This window comes from Lissotriton vulgaris, chromosome 7 (genome assembly GCF_964263255.1).
Source record: "Lissotriton vulgaris chromosome 7, aLisVul1.2, whole genome shotgun sequence".
In the NCBI taxonomy this organism is placed as follows: domain Eukaryota; kingdom Metazoa; phylum Chordata; class Amphibia; order Caudata; family Salamandridae; genus Lissotriton; species Lissotriton vulgaris.
In genome coordinates, this window is record NC_141695.1 from 1,746,441,408 (window position 1) to 1,746,464,348 (window position 22,941).

The 22,941-nt window shown below is 45.5% G+C and overlaps 1 protein-coding gene across 1 annotated transcript in view; it reads right to left on the reverse strand.

Annotated features, from left to right (window-relative positions):
• The window catches only part of GRIK5 (glutamate ionotropic receptor kainate type subunit 5), a 396,169-nt gene that overhangs the window by 176,212 nt on the left and 197,016 nt on the right, over window positions 1-22,941 (reverse strand). The window contains exons 5-7 of the mRNA XM_086929097.1: window positions 20,359-20,537; window positions 13,538-13,591; window positions 2,344-2,505 (exon numbers count right to left, since the gene is read on the reverse strand). Coding sequence (XP_086785223.1) covers window positions 2,344-2,505; window positions 13,538-13,591; window positions 20,359-20,537 — 395 coding nt within the window. The remainder of the gene's footprint in view (window positions 1-2,343; window positions 2,506-13,537; window positions 13,592-20,358; window positions 20,538-22,941) is intronic.

Sequence of the window (22,941 nt, forward strand, 5' to 3'; positions counted from 1 at the left end):
ATACCCTTGCAAGTGGGTGCGGTCACTCACTGCACCGGCCTACAAGGGGATATCTTTCACCATAAGATCTGGATCACATGGGCAGATCTGATCTCACCATAAGATCTGGATCACATGGGCAGATCTGATCTTTTACCATAAGATTTGGATCACATGGGCAGATCTGATCTTTTACCATAAGATTTGGATCACATGGGCAGATCTGATCTCACCATAAGATCTGGATCACATGGGCAGATCTGATCTCACCATAAGATCAGGATCACATGGGCAGATCTGATATTTCTCTATAAGACGTGGTCCGTGTGGGCAGATCTGATCTCTCACCATAAGTTCCGGATCACATGGGCAGATCTGATCTTTCACTATGAGATCTGGATCACATGGGCAGATCTGATCTGCCACTATGAGATCTGGATCACATGGGTAGATCTGATCTGTCACTTTGAGATCTGGATCACATGGGCAGATCTTATCTTTCACCTTAAGATCTGGATCACATGGGCAGATCTGATCTGTCACTATGAGATCTGGATCACATGGGCAGATCTGATCTTTCACTATGAGATCTGGATCACATGGGTAGATCTGATCTGTCACTATGAGATCTGGATCACATGGGCAGATCTGATCTTTCACTATGAGATCTGGATCACATGGGCAGATCTGATCTTTCACTATGAGATCTGGATCACATGGACAGATCTGATCTGTCACTTTGAGATCTGGATCACATGGGCAGATCTTATCTTTCACCTTAAGATCTGGATCACATGGGCAGATCTGATCTTTCACTATGAGATCTGGATCACATGGGCAGATCTGATCTTTCACTATGAGATCTGGATCACATGGGTAGATCTGATCTGTCACTTTGAGATCTGGATCACATGGGTAGATCTGATCTTTCACCTTAAGATCTGGATCACATGGGCAGATCTGATCTGTCACTATGAGATCTGGATCACATGGGCAGATCTGATCTTTCACTATGAGATCTGGATCACATGGGCAGATCTGATCTTTCACTATGAGATCTGGATCACATGGGTAGATCTGATCTGTCACTTTGAGATCTGGATCACATGGGCAGATCTTATCTTTCACCTTAAGATCTGGATCACATGGGCAGATCTGATCTGTCACTATGAGATCTGGATCACATGGGCAGATCTGATCTTTCACTATGAGATCTGGATCACATGGGCAGATCTGATCTTTCACTATGAGATCTGGATCACATGGGTAGATCTGATCTGTCACTTTGAGATCTGGATCACATGGGCAGATCTTATCTTTCACCTTAAGATCTGGATCACATGGGCAGATCTGATCTTTCACTATGAGATCTGGATCACATGGGTAGATCTGATCTGTCACTTTGAGATCTGGATCACATGGGCAGATCTTATCTTTCACCTTAAGATCTGGATCACATGGGCAGATCTGATCTGTCACTATGAGATCAGGATCACATGGGCAGATCTGATCTGTTACTTTGAGATCTGGATCACATGGGCAGATCTTATCTTTCACCTTAAGATCTGGATCACATGGGCAGATCCGATCTTTCACCATAAGATCTGGATCACATGGGCAGGTCTGATCTTTCACCATAAGATCTGGATCACATGGGCAGGTCTGATCTTTCACTTTGAGATCTGGATCACATGGGCAGATCTGATCTTTCACTATGAGATCTGCTCTACATGGGCAGATCTGATCTTCTTCACTGAGAGGATGGAAGCAGCAATGCATGGGTTTGGATAATGAGAGACCAACACGTTTGGAAAACACAGAGCAGAGGACCCAGGAAATTAGGAAGAGCTCATTTCATGAAAACCTTCAATTGCCCCTAAAGACACACTTTCAAGTTCTAGAGCATCATGGGCATGAAACTTGAGGCAATCAACAGGAGCTGTGCTATACCGGCGATTTACTGGCTATTGGTCGAGGAAGCAACTGGTAGAAGTTACTCCTACCAATGAAATAATCTGTTTAGACACCAAGCTGGTGATATGGAGCTGAGAGATGATAACTTGTGGCAAGGCTAAATCCTATTGAGTAAATCCAGAAGGGAATTCACTGGTGGAACTTTCTCAAAAATTAAACCTTAAAAATGAGGGAATTAAGCCTACAGATGAAGAAATAATACTGGTGGATTCTCTAACTGACCTCACACGTCCTCCTGAATTTAGATTTATTTTCATTAGCATCCAACTTGAAATCAGGGCAGCTAACTAGTTACCAGATGCCACTAATATCCCTACATTCCCTCAAAGTCAGAATATTAAACAAAAGTTGCCCTGTGGTCGAAACTTTTGGGGAGCAAAGAACACTCACCGCGGGTCCTGCATAGGAGCTGACGTCGCAATTCTCGCGCCAAGACATGTTGAGGCTGCGCACAAACTCCATGTAGAAGGGGTGGCTGGTGTTGAACATTGAGAAACCCAGAATGTTGGACTGCTCATTGACGATCCCGTCCAGGTGCAAGATGGGAAAATCCTGTAGAGTAAATGCAGAGAACGTAAACTTTGATAAAAAATAAGACGTACATCACATGAAATTTTCTATCCCACAAGTGCTTTCCACTGAACACAAGGGAAAGATTGGACATAATTTGCGATGGAATGTTCCATAGTTAGGACAGTTATACACTAGGAACATCCGAAGGATTGACCAAGAATTATTTCCTTATAAAGCGTTTTATAATTTTCTCTAACACTTGTCAGATTGTCTTTCTTAAAGACATGGACAAACGACTGTCAATCAGACCAGTGTGTCCTGGTTTAAGAGACTAAAAGAATGAATGAATATTAAATGTATAAGGCGCTAACTTAGCCCACGGGCGTCAAGTCTCTTACAGGAGAGCAACATGCAGACAGGTCGGAACACTCAGACAGACTTCGAAGGGAACAACCAAGTCTTTAACACCTTTCGAAAAAGAGTGTGAGTGTGTTGTCCAGAAATTGCGTTAGGGAGAGAGTTCCACAATTTGGCTGCAGCAATTGAGAAGACAGTCTTCAGTGGAGAGGATTCTTCACTCAGTTGAGCCCATACACCAGAAGTGACGTAGATGTCTCTCCTTTCCCATGGATTTTGGCTCACTCTGATAAAGAGACCTCTCCCTTCCTTCTCTCTAGAAGACAGACATTGATTCAGAACATGGCAGGGAGGATATCCTTTGTTTCAAGAGTAATCTTCCAAGGGTTGCTGAAGAAGCTAAACGATGTTAACACAGTGGAGAAGTGTGGCTCAGGGGTTAGAGGCGGCAGACCCGGAAGCTGAGATCGGTCCTGGACCAGGGTTCAATTCCCTGCCTCGGCGGGTCTTGGGCTCAAAAATTCCACGGACTCGATAATTCTCGTTCCGGTGCCTACTCGACTCACGGGTTCACACTCTGCGACTCTGGGCAATAGCTTGCTTAATCTCCACTACGGCCCCTCGCGGCGGGATGCCAGGCTTTCACCTTGTGGATACCCTGCTGGGGTTATCTCACAGGTAAATACCAGGACGGGTTCCCAAGGCAAGCGCCTTGATGCCTTCGGGTGATACGTGCGCTATATAAATCGCAATACATGTCCCAGTGCAGCCCTCCAGGAGTTAACTACTAATCTGCAGGGGATGTAAACCCATGAACCAAGCTTTGTACTGTCTTGGACCCAGAGGACCTGACCCGGGCACCTTCCAGAGCTCAAGCAAACAGCGTGTTTGTACCAGTGTTGGGTGCTGCCATCGTTGATGTACACATCCATAAGTGCAGAATATTGTCAATATTTCTGCTATCATTATCTTTATCAATGTTAATACTGTTGATTCATGTTTTTATTGGTTTTATTTTTATTATTACTACTACTACTACTGTCATCACCGTCTTTATCAATGGTATTACTGTTCTTGTTTTTTATTGGTTTTAATGTTCTACTTCTACTACCATTGCTATCTTTATCATGCCTATTATTGTTGATTTTCATTTTTTAATTGGTTTTATTGTTATTATTATTACTACTACTACTATTATCACCATCTTTATAAATGTTATTACTGTTCTTGTTTTTTATTGGTTTTACTGTTCTACTACAACTATCATCGCCATCTTTATCATAGTAATTACTGTTAATTTACATTTTTACTTAGTTTTACTGTTATAATTACCTCTACTACTGTCATTATTATCTTTATTAATATGTGAATGGAAATCTTAAGGATCAGACACTAGCATTCTCAGATTCTTGTCAGGTTTGAGTTTCCGGACATTGCACTTGGCTATTATCTGATATGAAAGTAGAAAGGAGTTGAAAGGTTTACTCTTATGGAAATGTATCCTGTAAATAAAGTCTGAGGGCGTTAATCTCATTAGAGGACCTATGCATTACCATGAGCAGCCCCTGGCACTGAAGCAGTACTCTGTTTACAGGGGCATCCCACACTTCTGGCCAGAGCTGCTGGTAGGAATATCACCAACCGTGCAATAACTAGGGTTAATGGCTGATGCCAAGATCATGAGTGCCATTGTTCAATCTGTTTTAGCCCTCTTATGGCCCTCTAATGAGTAAGTTGTCTGTTGTGAGAGTTGCAGCAGAAGAGTTACAAAGTCGCTACGGATAGTCTGAATTTGTACAATTGGTTCTTCCAGACTGACTTCTTTAGTAGGACTCCATACTCTAGTGCTCTGACAGATTCTGTTCTTCCTCGGATGCCTAACACCCACAATTATGGCTTAGCTTCGTCTTTATTAGAACATGTAGTAATACTGTTGTTATATCCACTAGTGGTGTTTGGAATTTACGTAGTCGCGCTATGCAAAGCTCTGTAAAATGGTAAAAAATCTCTGTGAGCACGCAGAGTTCCCGAACTCGCGGAATCACTTCTTCCGCCCGTTTGCGAAGCTTTTTTCCTGTTTGTTTGCGTGCTCGGGGGAAAATATCTCGCTAACACGCATTTTGAGCGGCAAACAAGCAAAAAATTCTGCGAAGGCGCAGATCGCGGAATTTTTTGCAACTCTGCGTTCTCCACGGAATGCGAAATTGCCCAAATTCCACAAATTCCAAGAGCGGAACGGAATTTACTGCCCAGGCAAAATTTCCACTGTGTACTCCATTGTGTAGACACGCGGCAACATTCTGACTTAAATCACTCAATTTTACATTCAGTCTACTTGAATATTGATTGACTTAAAGACCATAATCTGTGTTTCTGATGTGTTTATGGCTTCCTGAAGTGTTGCCCGTAGCAATTGAAATTTATATATATATATATATATATATATGGCTATCGACAATTCACTATTCTCTAGGACCTTTTGCCAGCCCAGCCCAGGACCTCTCACAACAGGTAGGTAGGTGTCTATTTCTTACTCTTAGGACCGTGATTATAGGTGGGCATTTCTACTCTCCAGCCAGCTCCAACCCCCGCTCTCCGTGCACTCCACGGGCTCTTTCGGTGTGTAACCTGTACATAGTACTTCAATATTCTCTAGAGTGAAATCAGTCTGAGAGTCCAAGTCCCCTTTGTCCATGTCCTCTTTTTGATGAACTTGAGTCAGATTTTAATATGAATGACGTTTGGAAATCATGAGTTCATGTAAAGAGAGATTTGTAGGTGAGCTGATTCTCTACACCGGCTCATCTCTCATATCAGTTCCTGACCAGTTCAGAATGATTATGAACTCTCATCCACGAGGCCACCAGAGATTCCCTCTACTCGCGCGCACCGTCATACTGTCAACCACGTCACACCAGCAAGAACATTCATATTTGTGAATCTCGATGCTCCCCTGGACTGTTTCTTAGTCTTGATACTTTTCTTAGTCTTGATACTGAAAAGGCATTGAACAATGTCATCTGGAATCAACTGTAGAACGTCTTCAGAAGGATGAATGTCAGAGGGTCCTGTGGCCTACGTGCTAGCTGCATGTCCGAGTCTACATACCCATGTGCACTGACAACTTCAGTGAGCAACCAGTGGCGTTCACAAAAGGCACAGGGTCCGGGGGTCCCCCAGCACCTCCACTGATGAGTCTAGAGGAGCGAGAGACGCCCCCACTTCTTTAGACTTGGATCTATCTCCAAGTTCTTGTGCATTAAGACTTGGCCTGCACTTATTAATTGTAAGATGGTGGCCTGCTCCTCACAATCATCTCCTGAAACTTCCCTTCCCAGCCTACTCACCACAATGGCCCTTAATTGAAAAGAAAACTTGGACTTTTAAATATTTATACTTATGAGAATGTTTTCTACTTTTTGCTTAAGTATAGAGTCAGAGTGTACCATCCCCCTTTAGTAAAGTATTAGAAACATTTTCAAAAATTATTCAACTCAAAAATTAATATTAAAAATATTTTTATAACAAATATAATCTAAATTCATTTAATTCCTTTATTTTAAATGTACAACAACATTTTTAAAAATGCAATAGCACTCTTTACGTTAATTTTGAAATACAGCTTTAAATAATACAAATATGTTGAATTCAATTATTCAACTCACAAATAAAGAAAAAATACAGATTTTAGTGTGCACGAATAATTATTAAGTGATCCATAGAATTAGTTAAAACAAATGTAGCTATGTTTTCATAAAACATATTGTTACATTAAAATTAAAAAAAGGGCTTCAAAATATGTCATAATTAAATATTAATATGTATTCATTTTGTATGTTTGGCATTCAGTTACACCTATTTGCATGTTGAACTATTATATGTTTAATAATTTAATTTTGGCTGTGTGCGATGCTGGATTTACTACTTTTATTAGTAGTAACTTACACTCAGATTTTGTGATTAAAGCATAACTTCCTCAAAAGCGTAAATTACTCAAAAGTGTAAATTGCCTACTTTCGAGAATTTAAAACTTTTGAGCAAATTGTTACATTACTTTTTTAATTTAAAATAGTGTGTAACAATATTTTATAATTAAATAATAAATATGCAATATTTTGGAAAGTGACTGACATTAAATTATATGTATTTACATTCTAAACTATATTAAATAATCAAATTTATTTTAACATTATTTCACATGGGCTTTTTATTTTAATTCCCTATCCCTATTCTTTTCTATAGAGGGATGTGGTTGTATCAGGGATTGGCCATGTGTGCTGCTGGACTTACCACCGTTTTGTAGTAGTAACATAACACTAGGATTTCATGAAGAAGCGAAAAGTGGTCTACTTACTTAAAAGCATAAATGACCACAAAACCTATATTACTCATAAGTGTAAATTACCTTTGTGACTGTGGCTCCAAGCTCTCAAGGTGACTCAAAGCGCACCGGTTCTACCAGAACAGGTAATGAGGGATCATTTCAGTGTTAATGTCCACAATCTAATGATCTGATTTGATTTGCGAATTTATAAAGCGCCCGAATGCCCATGGCCGTCTTGGCGCTAAGTCAATATAAAAGTCTCGATCTGCCAGTGTAATGGTGTTCCAACTAGGAAATAAAGAGCCAGGGTTTTACCTCTTTCCTGAATGAAAGTAGTGAAGGGCTATTTGTTATTGTAATTGGGAGAAGGTTCCAGGTCTTAGCTGCCTGCAGCAGGAATCTTCTCCCCCCACCCCCACCCACACCTAACTTGCTTAAATTTAGGGACCTGAATCAGCTTTGCCTGGCCAGATCTCGGGCTCCTGGATGGCGCATACTGTTTCAAATGAGTTTTTAAAATGTAAGATCCTACCCGGTGAAGGGCCTTGTAGGCCAGGCAAACTTCCTTAAACGTTATCCTCTTCTCCATTGGTAGCCAGTGGAGGGATTCTAGTCTGTGGCAACTGGCTCAGATCTGGGAATGTCCAGCCCCAGCCTTGTTGCAGCGTTCTGTAGGCGCTGTAGTTTTGTTAGATGTTGCTTTTGTATCCCAGCATACAAGGCGTTCCCGTAATCCAGCCGAGATAAGGCCAATGCTGTTACTAATGTTTTACCGGAATCTTGGGGAATAAATGGAAATAGTTTTTTTTATCCTTCTGAGGATATACCACACAGTGGAAGACATTTTATTTATCTGAGCGTTAAAGGACAATTTGATGTCCACTACCACTCCCAGATTTCTAACTTTGTCCACTGGAGTGGGGCAGTCGCCTAAGCTCTTTGGCCACCATTTTGGGGACCAAAAATTCATATCTGTCCCAAGCAGCATAACTTTGGTTTTATTACTGTTTAATGTTAGGCAGTTAAGCTGCATCCAGTGAATAATCTGTCTCATGCAGTTGCTAAATCTGACTGCTGTCTCCTCTAGATTATTTGAGACCGACACCACTATGTGGGTGTTCTCTGCATAGGAGACTGGTAGGAAACCACAATTCCTTATTATAGCTGCTAATCGGGCAACATATATATTAAAAAGGGTGGGGCTTAAGGAAGACCCCTGAGGTACCCCGCAATGTGAATTAAAGGATTTGGATGTGGCATCTCCTCATTTAACTGTGAAAGTTCTATCAGTCAAATATGAGGATAGAAACTTGAGTGCCGTCTCGTGCACTCCTACTTCTGCTAATCGGGTCAGGAGTGTATCATGGTTTACAGTATCGAAGGCCAGCGAGAGTTCTAATAAGATCAAGGCGGACCCCCCCCCTTCATACAGTACACTCGTGAGTTCCTCCACTGCCATGATCAGAGCTGTCTCAGTTCCATGTTCCTCCGGGAACCCGTACTGTGAATGGTCCAGGGCATTTACAGAGGTTAGAAATGTTGACAGTTGCTTATTCAGTAGTTTTTCCGGTACTTTCGCTGGAAAGGGGATTCTCGACATTGGTCTGTAGTTCCTGGGATCCTACAGATCCAGATTGGCTTCTTTAGTAACGGGAGGACTGAGGTCGTTTTCCAGGCATCTGGGAAGCAGCTAGATTCAATTATATCTGTGAAAACCAGTCAGTAGATCTGGGAACAGGTGCATCACCTTAGGTGGCAGGGGTCCGTTAGGCCCCCAGACCTAGCTGTCATTTCCACCTCTTTAATCTGTACCCCAGATGGGGGCCGAAAGTGGAACCTTGAGTTAAAGTTTCCAGTGGGCAGGACCGGCTTAGGTTCTACGTGTAACTGTGGGGCAACAGATGTGTTGGTCATTTTGAAAGACTCATATACGGTATTGAATTTATCAACGAAGAACTGACCCCGAATGTTGCATAGTTCAGAGCATCATTCTGTTTATTAGTAGTGAGGTTAGTTAATTTTTTTTACCGTTGCAAATAGTTCCTTACTGGAATTCTTGGCCTCATTTATTTTTTGAGTAAAATGGTTACTTTTTTCCTCTGGAATTAGTTTTTTGTAAATTGCCAAAGAGCTTCTGTATTCGTCTTTCGTCCATTGTTCATAGTCGGCCCTCCTTTTTCTCTCAGCCCTTCTGCATGTTTGTTTTTGCGCCTTCAATTTTTCGGTGAACCGCAGTTCTGAGAGATTTTTCCTCCTAGAGGTAATCCTTTTCAGGGGGGACCGCTGAGTTCAACCAGCTAGAAACCTGATCGGCGGCTAGGATGATGCGTGGGCCAAGCTCAGGAATGGTCCTGGGAAGCTGCTCCTGCAATTTAGGAGAATCAATCTTGGAGCAATCCTGATGGGTGACGTACCTATGCTGTGGAGCAAGGGCTGCTGTGACCTGCTCTACCTTTAAGGTGAATTTTATGACTTCATGGTCTGACCAGGGAAGGGGCAGTATTTCCACAATCTCGATGTTTGTATTTGAGGTGAATAATCCAATCGCGCGTGTGCCCGGCCACGCGGGTATCATGCTTAACAATCTGCTCCGTAGAGATGTTGGACATTGTATCGGTCAGTGATATTGTGTTTTTATCTGAAATCTTTATTGGGTGTACATTGAAATCGCCAAGGATGGTGAAATCTGAGCCGTTTACACTTGATTCTAAGAACGGGCTTAGTAGCTGTAGAAGAGGAGTTTTTGCCCTTGGTGGTCTGTAAATCAGAAACCTTTTAACGTACAATTGTCAGTGACGGTGATCTGAAAGGATACGGTTTCACAGTCTGGGCTGAGCCCCTAGTCTGCAACTCATCTCTAAAGATAATAGCCAAACCCGCCCTCGGTCCCCTTTTCTGTCAGCCCGGATAATCGAGTGGCCTCCTGGTAGAGCTGGTGCTATATCGACATCCGAGGCGTCGTCTGCCCACGTCTCTGGAATGAAAATTAGGTCAAGATTGTGTGTTTTCGTTAATTCGTTCACTTCTGTGTAGTGTTTCACCAATGACTGTGCTTTAATTAGCTCGGCCTTAATGACTTTAGTAGTCTTCCCGATGGGGTGGGTGTGTTGTTGTGTTTGACCAATGATTTTTGTAAAATTAAAAGGCAGCTGGCAGTTTATGCACTGCCTAGTTTCTATCTACATGTTCAAAGTGGGCCAACGGGGTTTGGCCCCAGGTTTAAGCAGGTTATAGCTGGTATATGTTAGTTTCCCAGTATTTACCTTAATTTGCGCAGGGGTTGTGGCCCTGGGCCCGGTGCAGGCGCGGACGGGTCTTTGGCACACTAGTGTCGCGCCCGGTGCGCGCGTCCTCTCTGTCATAGGTTTAAGTAGGGTGTGCAGCGTGAGCGACTAACTCACTCACCACCCAGAAATGCCTCAGAGACCGGAAGTGTGGAAAATCTCTAGCGCCCTCGGCACCCTCCGTACAAACGGCACTGGCCGTGACGGACAGGGGTGGACTGGGGTAAAGCTGACTCAAGTGCGGAGTGCAAAATATAGCAGGTCAGAGTTCTTTTTAAACAAAATGCTCAACCCATCAGATGATATCCAACATTACCACTGTTGGATCGAAAAATGTGTCTTCTGCATTTCTACTACAAACTAAAGAACAATATACTGCAATGTCACCTACATTTTGATGCCTACTCTTGATGCCGGTCAGAGTGCTGCGCTGATTTTGTTAGATCTCAGCGCAGCCTTTAATACGGTTTCACATGACATTCTGTTACATAGTCTGGCGACAGTAGGGATTACCGGTCTTGCCCTGGAATGGTTCCGCTCATTCTTGAAGGACAGATCCTTCCGGGTGTCAGCTTCCCCGTTTCTCTCCCAGTCCCATTCCATCGGCCAGGGAGTCCCTCAGGGCTCTGCACTTAGCCCATCCTTTTTTAATCTCTACGTGCAGCCACTTGCGGTAGTGGCTAAGGAGTGGGACCTGACGCTGGTGTCATATGCAGATGACACGCAGCTGGTCATCACTCTCACCGAAGGACCATTTACTTCGGCCTCGAGATTCAGGAGTGGGCTGGCTGCAGTAGCCCAGTGGATGACGGACAATTGCCTGCAGCTCAATGCAGGCATGACGGAGGTGCTGCTTGTCAGGAGGAATACCAGCTATTGGTACGAGCACTGGCGGCCCTCTTCTTTGGGCACCATTCCACCGCCTAAATCCTTGGTCAAAAACCTGGGAGTCTGGATAGACTCCTCGCTTAGTTTCCAGACCCACTCAAAAAAAGTGGCAGCTACCTGTGTGGGCCTGCTGAGGATTCTCAATCCGATACTCACATTTTTTGACTCAAAAGTCTGGCAACTCATTGTACAATCCACAATCCTCTCTCGTTTGGACTATGCCAATGTTTTATTTTTGGGTGCCAACAAAGCGGAGATAGCGCGATTGCAACAAGTTCAGAATTCGGCGGCAAGAGCCTTGGTGGGTCTTCCCCGCAGATGCTCTGTCCGGGCTACCATAAGCTGCATTGGCTTCCCATTGAATCTTGGATTCAATTTAAAACCCTCACCCTGGCATTCAAGATCCTCAAATCCAGATGCCCAGAACTTCTGCACCCGCTTCTAACACCTTATGTGCCACAGCGCAGTCTGCGCTCATTAGGCCAACACCTAGTGATTGTACCCGCACAAAGCTCTGCCGTATTGGCGGTCGCTCTTTTAGGGTTCTGGGAGCTAAGCTCTGGAACTCCTTGCCATTGAATATTCGCTCCTTAGAAAACCTGTCTGCCTTCCGGAAAGCCGTTAAGACCCATCTGTTCCCCTCTCCTTAGGACTTCCTGTCTCAGCTCTTTCTCCTCTATTGGTATGGTACTGTGGATCCTCAGCGCCGGGACGCCTCTTTGCTGGGGCAGCTGTTGCGCTTAATCAAAATGTTAACATAACATAACATAACATTTCTAGAAATGCTGGTGCGCATGACTAAGAGAGCGAAAAGATAAAGGGGTGAGAGTGCGAGAGAGAGTGGGGGTATAGAAAGGAGAGAGGGGGTAGAGAGACAGAGGTGGAGAGAGAGAGGGGAGCGAGAGGGCAGAGAGAGAGAGAGAGAGAGGGAGAGAGAGAGAGGGGGAGAGAGAAGGAGAGAGAGAGGGAGAGGGAGAGAGAGAGGGAGAGGGAGAGAGAGAGAGAGAGAGAGAGAGAGAGGGGAGCGAGAGGGCAGAGAGAGAAAGAGAGAGATAGAGAGAGATGGAGATAGAGAGAGAGGAGAGAGAGAGGGAGAGAGGGAGAGAGAGAGAGGGGGAGAGAGAGGGAGAGAGAGAGGGAGAGAGAGAGGGAGAGGGAGAGAGAGAGAGAGAGAGAGAGAGAGAGAGAGAGAGAGAGAGAGAGGGGAGCGAGAGGGCAGAGAGAGAAAGAGAGAGATAGAGAGAGATGGAGATAGAGAGAGAGGAGAGAGAGAACGAGAGAGAATGGCAGAGACAGAGGAGAGAGATAGGGCGAGAGAGAGAGAAATAGAGAGAGAGGAGGAGAGACAGAGTGACAAACAGAGGGACAGAGAGAGGGGGAGAGAGAGAGGGAATAAGGAACAATGAAAGGGTTCGGTGGCAAGGAGTGACATATTTGGGAGAAAGGGAGCTAGAGAGAAAGATATTAAGGACGCTAGTGTTGTGTTTTCATTTAGTCGCATCACTCCCCGCCACCCCCACACACACCCCACCGGCAAAATTCTCTGTAGCGCTAGTCAGAGCAGAATGTTACTCCCCAAGAAGCTGCAGACAATAGCTGCCTTCCAGGCTCCTTCCCCGTCCGCCTACAGTAATAAGGCCCTCTGACACCCCCCCCCCCCCCTCCCCCCTTCTCTCCCAAAGGCTCCTGGGGGTTCATGCAGGTTTCCGCCGCTTATATTTCCAGCCCTGAGCTGCTATCTTTAGTGCAGTGAAAGCGCCTCGAGGCCTCCGTCCAGTACCCATTCCGCACAGATCCTCAGATCACGTCACAACAGAAGACTGCCTTCACTAAAGCGCCTCGAGGCCTCCGTCCAGAGTCCATTCCGCACAGATCCTCAGATCAAGTAACATCAGAAGACTGCCTTCACTAAAGCGCCTCGAGGCCTACGTCCAGAATCCATCACTGCCTTCACTAAAGCGCCCAGAGGCCCCGGCATCTGCAGCGTTCGCTGTACGTGACATTTTGGGTCTTCAGGGATTTATCCAAACTATGGTTCACCTGGTGAGTCAGTCAGCGCACATGAGAAGGCAGTGGCATCCACGAGATGCAGTGTTTCACGAGGCGCTATGAAACCCAGTACAAAAGGGGCCCCTGCCCTGGCACAACCAGGGCAGTACAAGTGTCCTGTGCTCAGCCACCGCCCCCTGCCCCTGCTCTCCGCCTCTATCCGACTTACCATCGTGGTCAGGATGTATTTGTAGAGGGCAGAGGTCATGCCGAGCTCGGAAGCCTACGGGAGAGAGAGGCAGAAAACAAGACAGATGTTACACTTGTGATCAAAGTTTAAAATTTTAATATTTGTTTCTTTAAAGTGACCAGTGGGTGGCAGTGCAACCGTACACTATTATTTTCATTGAGGAGCGTTTGTGTAGAGTGGTGTGACCTCTCTCCTGCAGTGCCTGTCACTTCTACAGAACCCAACAGTGTGAGCTTTCGACAGTAGTGCCTGTCACTGGTAGAGAACGTCATGGTGTGAGAACCTGGCAGCAGTGTCCTGCCACAGAACTCACTAGTGTGTGCTCCTACAGCAGTGCCTGCTTACTGGACTCCAGCGGTGTGATCTCCCTACAGCGGTGCCTGTCACTATTACATAACTCAGCAGTGTAAGCTCCTTACAACGGTGCCTGTCACTACTACATAACTCTGCAGTGTAAACTCCTTACAGCGGTGCCTGTCTTTACTACATAACTCTGCAGTGTAAACTCCTTACAGCGGTGCCTGTCTTTACTACATAACTCTGCAGTGTAAACTCCTTACAGCGGTGCGTGTCTTTACTACATAACTCTGCAGTGTAAACTCCTTACAGCGGTGCTTGTCACTATTACATAACTCAGCAGTGTAAGCTCCTTACAGCGGTGCTTGTCACTATTACATAACTCAGCAGTGTAAGCTCCTTACAGCGGTGCTGTCACTACTACATAACTCTGCAGTGTAAACTCCTTACAGCGGTGCCTGTCTTTACTACATAACTCTGCAGTGTAAACTCCTTACAGCGGTGCCTGTCTTTACTACATAACTCTGCAGTGTAAACTCCTTACAGCGGTGCTTGTCACTATTACATAACTTAGCAGTGTAAGCTCCTTACAGCGGTGCCTGTCACTATTACATAACTCAGCAGTGTAAGCTCCTTACAGCGGTGCCTGTCACTGTTACATAACTCAGCAGTGTACGCTCCTTACAGCGGTGCTTGTCACTATTACATAACTCAGCAGTGTAAGCTCCTTACAGCAGTGCTTGTCACTATTACATAACTCAGCAGTGTAAGCTCCTTACAGCGGTGCTTGTCACTATTACATAACTCAGCAGTGTACGCTCCTTACAGCGGTGCCTGTCACTATTACATAACTCAGCAGTGTAAGCTCCTTACAGCGGTGCCTGTCACTATTACATAACTCAGCAGTGTACGCTCCTTACAGCGGTGCCTGTCACTATTACATAACTCAGCAGTGTAAGCTCCTTACAGCGGTGCCTGTCACTATTACATAACTCAGCAGTGTACGCTCCTTACAGCGGTGCCTGTCACTATTGCATAACTCAGCAGTGTAAACTCCTTACAGCGGTGCCTGTCACTATTACATAACTCAGCAGTGTACGCTCCTTACAGCGGTGCTTGTCACTATTACATAACTCAGCAGTGTAAGCTCCTTACAGCGGTGCCTGTCACTATTACATAACTCAGCAGTGTAAGCTCCTTACAGCGGTGCCTGTCACTATTACATAACTCAGCAGTGTACGCTCCTTACAGCGGTGCTTGTCACTATTACATAACTCAGCAGTGTAAGCTCCCTACAGCGGTGCCTGTCACTATTACATAACTCAGCAGTGTAAGCTCCTTACAGCGGTGCCTGTCACTATTACATAACTCAGCAGTGTAAGCTCCCTACAGCGGTGTCTGTCACTATTACATAACTCAGCAGTGTAAGCTCCCTACAGCGGTGCCTGTCACTATTACATAACTCAGCAGTGTAAGCTCCTTACAGCGGTGCCTGTCACTATTACATAACTCAGCAGTGTAAGCTCCTTACAGCGGTGCCTGTCACTATTACATAACTCAGAAGTGTAAGCTCCTTACAGCGGTGCCTGTCACTATTACATAACTCAGCAGTGTAAGCTCCCTACAGCGGTGCCTGTAACTATTACATAACTCAGCAGTGTAAGCTCCCTACAGCGGTGCCTGTCACTATTACATAACTCAGCAGTGTACGCTCCTTACAGCGGTGCTTGTCACTATTACATAACTCAGCAGTGTAAGCTCCTTACAGCGGTGCTTGTCACTATTACATAACTCAGCAGTGTAAGCTCCTTACAGCGGTGCCTGTCACTATTACATAACTCAGCAGTGTAAGCTCATTACAGCGGTGCCTGTCACTATTACATAACTCAGAAGTGTAAGCTCCTTACAGCGGTGCCTGTCCCTATTACATAACTCAGCAGTGTAAGCGCCCTACAGCGGTGCCTGTCACTATTACATAACTCAGCAGTGTAAGCTCCTTACAGCGGTGCCTGTCACTATTACATAACTCAGCAGTGTAAGCTCCTTACAGCGGTGCCTGTCACTATTACATAACTCAGAAGTGTAAGCTCCTTACAATGGTGCCTGTCACTATTACATAACTCAGCTGTGTAAGCTCCCTACAGCGGTGCCTGTCACTATTACATAACTCAGCAGTGTAAGCTCCTTACAACGGTGCCTGTCACTACTACATAACTCTGCAGTGTAAACTCCTCACAGCGGTGCCTGTCACTACTACATAACTCTGCAGTGTAAACTCCTTACAGCGGTGCCTGTCACTACTACATAACTCTGCAGTGTAAACTCCTTACAGCGGTGCCTGTCACTATTACATAACTCAGCAGTGTTAGCTCCCTACAGCGGTGCCTGTCACTATTACATAACTCAGCAGTGTAAGCTCCCTACAGCGGTGCCTGTCACTATTATATAACTCTGCAGTGTACGCTCCTTACAGTAGTGCCTGTCACGGTGATCGGACTACAGCAGTGTGAGTTCCTTAGATCAGTGCCCAGTCACTGTTACAGGCTTCCTTTGGCAGTGTGGCCCCCTCTATCACTGCCATGGCAGTGTGAGCTCCCCTTAGCAGTACCATGGCAGTGTGAGCTCCCCTTAGCAGTACCATGGCAGTGTGAGCTCCCCCTAGCAGTGCCATGGCAAAGTGAGCATCCCCCAGCAGTGCCATAGCAGTGCACGCTCTCCCTGGCTGTGCCATAGAAGTGGGATCTCCCCTTAGCAGTGCAATGGCAGTGTGAGCTCCCTTTAGCAGTACCATGGCAATGTGAGCTTCCTCTAGCAGTGCCATGACACTGTGAGCTCTCTTTTGCAGTGCCATAGCAGTGTGAGCTCCCCAGCAGTGCCATAACTGTGTGAGCTACCTTTACCATTACACTGCCCTTGTGAGCTCTCTTTATCATTGCACTGCCAGTGTGAGCTCTCTTTATCATTGCACTACCAGTGTGAGTTCTCTTTATCATTGCACTGCCAGTGGAGGCTCTCTTTATCTTTGCACTGCCATTGGGAGCTCTCTTTATCATTGCACTGCCAGTGTGAGCTCTCTTTATCATTGCACTGACAGTGGGAGCTCTCTTTATCATTGCACTGCCAGTGTGAGGTCTCTTTATCGTTGCACTGCCGGTGTGAGTTCTCTTTAGCATTGCACTGCCATTGGGAGCTCTCTTCATCATTGCACTGCAATTGGGAGCTCTCTTTATCATTGCACTGCCAGTGGGAGCTCTCTTTATCATTGCACTGCCAGTGGGAGCTCTCTTTATCATTGCACTGCCAGTGTGAGTTCTCTTTATCAGTGCACTGCCAGTGCGAGCTCTCTTTATCATTGCACTGCCATTGGGAGCTCTCTTTATCATTGCACTGCCAGTGGAAGCTCTCTTTATCATGACACTGCCAGTGGAAGCTCTATCATTGCCCTGCCAATGGAAGCTCTCTTTATCAATGCACGGCCAGTGTGAGTTCTCTTTATCATTGCACTGCCAGTGTGAGCTCTCTTTATCATTGCACTGCCAGTAGAAGTCTCTTTATCATGACACTGCCAGTGGAAGCTCTATCATTGCACTGCCAGTGGAAGCTCTCTTTATGAATGCACTGCCACTGTGAGTTCTCTTTATCATTGCACTGCCAGTGTGAGCTCTCTTTATCATTGCACTGCCATTCGGAGCTCTCTTTATCACTGCACTGCCAGTGGGGGCTATCTTTATCATTACACTGCCAGTGGAAGCTCTATCATTGCACTGCCAGTGGGGGCTCTCTTTATCATTGCACTGCCAGTGGAAGCTCTCTTTATCAATGCACTGCCACTGTGAGTTCTCTTTATCATTGCACTGCCAGTGTGAGCTCTCTTTATCATTGTGCTGCCGGTGGAAGCTCTATCATTACAATGCCAGTGGAATCTCTCTTTATCAATGCACTGCCAGTGTGAGTTCGCTTTATCAATGCACTGCCAGTGTGAGTTCTCTTTATCATTGAACAGCCAGTGAGAGCTCTCTTTATCATTACACTGCCAGTGGGGGGTCTCTTTATCATTACACTGCCAGTGGGGGGTCTCTTTATCATTACACTGCCAGTGGAGTTCTCTTTATCATTAGACTGTCAGTGGGAGTTCTCTTTATCATTACATTGCCAGTGGGAGTTCTCTTTAATATTACACTGCCTGTGTGAGCTCTCTTTATCATTACATTGCCAGTGGGAGTTCTCTTTATTATGGCATTACCAGTGGAAGCTCTCTTTATCATGGCATTGCCAGTGGAAGCTCTCTTTATCATGGCACTGCCAGTGGGAGCTCTCTTTATCATGGCACTGTCAGTGGGAGCTCTCTTCACCATTACACTGGCAGTGTGAGTTCTCTTTATCATTACATTGCCAGTGGGAGTTCTCTTTAATATTACACTGACAGTGTGAGCTCTCATTAGCATTACATTGCTAGTGGGAGCTCTCTTTATCATGGCATTGACAGTGGAAGCTCTCGTAATCATGGCACCACCAGTGGGAGCTCTCTTTATCATTGCACTGCTAGTGTGAGCTCTCTTTATCATGGCACTGCCAGTGTGAGTTCTTTTTATAATTACACTGTCGGTGTGAGCTCTCTTCATCATTACACTGGCAGTGTGAGTTCTCTTTATCATTACACTGCCAGTGGGAGTTCTCTTTAATATTACACTGACAGTGTGAGCTCTCATTAGCATTACATTGCTAGTGGGAGCTCTCTTTATCATGGCATTGACAGTGGAAGCTCTCTTAATCATGGCACCACCAGTGGGAGCTCTCTTTATCATTGCACTGCTAGTGTGAGCTCTCTTTATCATGGCACTGCCAGTGTGAGTTCTTTTTATAATTACACTGTCGGTGTGAGCTCTCTTTATCATGGCACTGCCAGTGGGAGCTCTCTTTATCATTACATTGCCAGTGGGAGTTCTCTTTATCATTGCAATACCAGTGGGAGATCACTTTATCATGCACTGCCAGTGGGAGCTCTCTTTATCATGGCACTGCCAGTGTGAGTTCTCTTTATCATTACACTGTCAGTGTGAGCTCTCTTTATCATTACATTGCCAGTGGGAATCCTCTTTATCATGGCACCGCCAGTGGGAGCTCTCTTCATCATTACACTGTCAGTGTGAGCTCTCTTTATCATGGAACTGCCAGTGTGAGTTCTCTTCATCATTACATTGCCAGTGGGAGTTCTCTTTCTCATTACATTGCCAGTGGGAGCTCTCTTTATCATGGTACTGCCAGTGGGAGCTCTCTTTATCATGGCACTGCCAGTGTGAGCTCTCTTTATCATTACACTGTCAGTGGGAGCTCTCTTCATCATGGAACTGCCAGTGTGAGTTCTCTTCATCATTACATTGCCAGTGGGAGTTCTCTTTATCATGGCACTGCCAGTGGGAGCTCTCTTCATCATTACATTGCCAGTGGGAACTCTCTTTATCATGGCATTGCCAGTGGAAGCTCTCTTTATCATTGCACTACCAGTGGGAGCTCTCTTCATCATTACATTGTCAGTGGGAGTTCACTTTATCATTGCACTGTCAGTGTCAGCTCTCTTTATCATGGAACTGCCAGTGTGAGTTCTCTTCATCATTACATTGCCAGTGGGAGTTTTCTTTATCATTACACTGCCAGTGTGAGTTCTCTTCATCATGGCATTGCCAGTGGAAGCTCTCTTTATCATTGCACTACCAGTGGGAGATCTCTTTATCATTAAATTGCCAGTGTGAGTTCTCTTCATCATTACATTGCCAGTGGGAACTCTCTTTATCATGGCACTGTCAGTGGGAGCTCTCTTTATCATTGCACTACCAGTGGGAGCTCTCTTTAATATTACACTGCCAGTGTGAGCTCTCTTTATCATTGCACTGCCAGTGTGAGTTTTCTTCATCATTACATTGCCAGTGTGAGTTCTCTTCATCATTACATTGCCTGTGGGAGCTCTCTTTATCATGGCACTGCCAGTGTGAGCTCTCTTTATCATTACATTGCCTGTGGGAGCTCTCTTTATCATGGCATTGCCAGTGTGAGCTCTCTTTATCATGGCATTGCCAGTGTGAGCTCTCTTGATCATTGCACTGCCAGTGTGAGCTCTCTTTATCATTGCACTGCCAGTGGGAGCTCTCTTTATCATTGCACTGCCAGTGTGAGCTCTCTTTATCATTACATTGCCTGTGTGAGCTCTCTTTATCATGGCATTGCCAGCGTGAGCTCTCTTGATCATTGCACTGCCAGCGTGAGCTCTCTTGATCATTGCACTGCCAGTGTGAGCTCTCTTTATCATTACATTGCCTGTGGGAGCTCTCTTTATCATTGCACTGCCAGTGTGAGCTCTCTTTATCATTACATTGCCTGTGTGAGCTCTCTTTATCATGGCATTGCCAGTGTGAGCTCTCTTCATCATTGCACTGCCAGTATGAGCTCTCTTTATGATTGCACTGCCAGTGTGAGCTCTTTTTATCATGGCCGCCCTCACCACCTACCTTCTTGAGGATAATGTAGGACACTGACGCGTTGGCGTCGATGATGATGGTGGACACCTTGTCGTCACGGATCTCCTTCAGGATCGGGGTGGGGTCATTGTTGTCATCTAACATCCGAATTGACAACGTCTCTCGTGAAATGAGAAACTGCCTGATCAGCTCCTCCAATCGCAGAAGACCTGGGAGCGGAAAGGGTGAGACAGTTACAGGAAGTGAGGTAACATGGCAGTGGTTAATGAGAATCAGCACAGTATTGTGCCTTGTAATATAATAACAGGGCAGCACTGTATAGTGTGAAGCTCTGCACAACGGTGATGTATTTGCAATGGGTATATGCATGCCAGGGAAGGCTGCAATAAAGGGATAGAGCAGTACTGAGCAGTGTGTGCATGGTGTCTGCATGTGCTAGATGTACATGTGCCTATGTGTTATGTTATGTTATGTTAGGGGATTAATACAGCATATGGCTGTCCCAGCAAAGGAGCGTCCCAGCACTAAAAGTCGGAGAGAAGGTGAATGTAATGCTGCTGCTACTGAAACAGACAAGTCTTTACTGCCTTCCTGACCGCCAAAAGATTGGGGATGATTCTAATAGAGAGGCATCGAGGTCCATAGAGTAGGTGGTAAAACTTTAAATGACTGGCCTCCGGCTCTGGCTCTATGGAATCTTGGCATCCACATCAGGTGTAGATCCGCAGAGTGTAGAGCACGGGTAAGGAAAGCGTGGTGACCTAGGTCACTGAGAATCAACGGGCCAGAGCCCGCCAGTAATTTATGAGTAGCACAGAGTGCTTTGAACCGGATTCTTTGCTCAACAATCCACCAGTGGAGTTGACGCAGCACACCCAAAACCGAGTTATACTTAGGCAGAACAAATAAGGTGCGAGCTGCCGTGTTCATCGTGAGTTGGAGCCTATTGGTCACAGATACATAAGCACTGAGCAAGAGGCTGTTACAGTAATCCAACCTAACCAGGATCGTGGCTCGTACAACCAGCTGGCACGTGTGAGGGTCAAACAGACCCAGAATTGGTTTGAGGCCAAGCAGAATGCTGAAGCAGGTCCCTGCCACAGACTTGGCGTGCTCCTCAAAAGAGAGGGTGTTTGTCAACCGAATGGCGAGGTTTTTAACCGAGGCTTTGGGCACGGGATGAGTACCCAACTCCGGCGGCCACCAATTGTTGCCACAGAGATGGGAGTCTCTGCCTAGTAGGTGGATCTCAGTTTTAGATAAATTTAGCTGAAGACACTTCGCCTCCATCCAGCCACTATGACGGCCAGATCCTCCTGGAATTTTACCACGTCCTGACTGGAATCCTTGGTACAGGAAAAGACCAGTTGTGTATCAGCCGCATATGATACCAAATGTATATTACGAGTTTTGGCCAACAAGGCCAGCGGACAAATGTAAAAGTTGAACAGGGTCGGACTCAATGCTGACCCGTGTGGGACACCACAGCACAAAGGGTGTGTCTGTGAGTGGAAAGGAGAAAAGATGACCTGGAAAAACCTGTGTCACACAGAAAAAAAGAAAACTAATAAAGGGCTGTGCCCTTGACACCGATCTCAAGCAGCCGATGGATCAAGATGCTATGTGAGACCGTGTCAAAGGCCGCGCTGAGATCAAGCAGGATGAGCGTAGTCAAGGTGCCCTCATCCATGGAGTCTCTCAGTTGCTCCGTTTCAGCTAGTAAGGCTGACTCCGTGCTGTGCTTAGGATGGAAGCCATTTTGGGATGAGTCCAATATGGAGTGAGACTCCCGATACTGCATCAAAACGCCGTTCACATAGGATTCTGTTACTTTGGCTAAAAATGGCAAAAGGGAAATCGGGCGATAGTTCTCCGGCCTGGAGGCATCAAGAGAGGGTTCCTTCAGGAGGGGATACCATTAGCATGTCTCCAAGTTGTGGAACCTCAGAATTGGAAAGGCAGAGATTAATGAGATCCAGATAGCTAGTAAGGAGGCAGTCCTGATGTTTAACAGAAAGATCTGAGTTGAGAGGGTCATCGGGGGACCCTGATTTAATCTTCATAACAAAAGCCTTGAGGCCGTCTAAAGTAATAGACGGGTATGTAGACATAAAGTTGGCCCGCTTCCTGCAGACTCATCCCTCAACCTAGCAGTGGCTTCACACTTCTCATGGAAGCTATCATAAATACCCCCAATTTATTGATGACATAGGTGGCCAGCACCTCACACTGGTCATTAGAAGTGATGGAACTGTCATTAGTCACCAGAGATTTCATCATATCCTTTAATAGGGAGAAAATAGTTTTCGAGGGATTATTGCTTGTATTAATCTTATTAGCATGGAATGTGGCACGAGTTTTCCGAATCAGTTTGTGATAGATGTTTTTAGTGGCTATGTATTCTGATTTGACCGTAGATCGTCTCCAACGGCGCTCAAGAACTTTACAGTTGTTCCTGGCCTTGGCAAGAGACTCATCAAACCACTCCGGGGACCAAACTTTCTTAGGATGAATCCATTTAGCTGGAATGCATTTATCTAGTGCCTGAATAATCCAAACCAGTACTAGCCGCCTTGATGTCCGAGGAGAGAATGGGCTGAGTGGTGGCAAGAG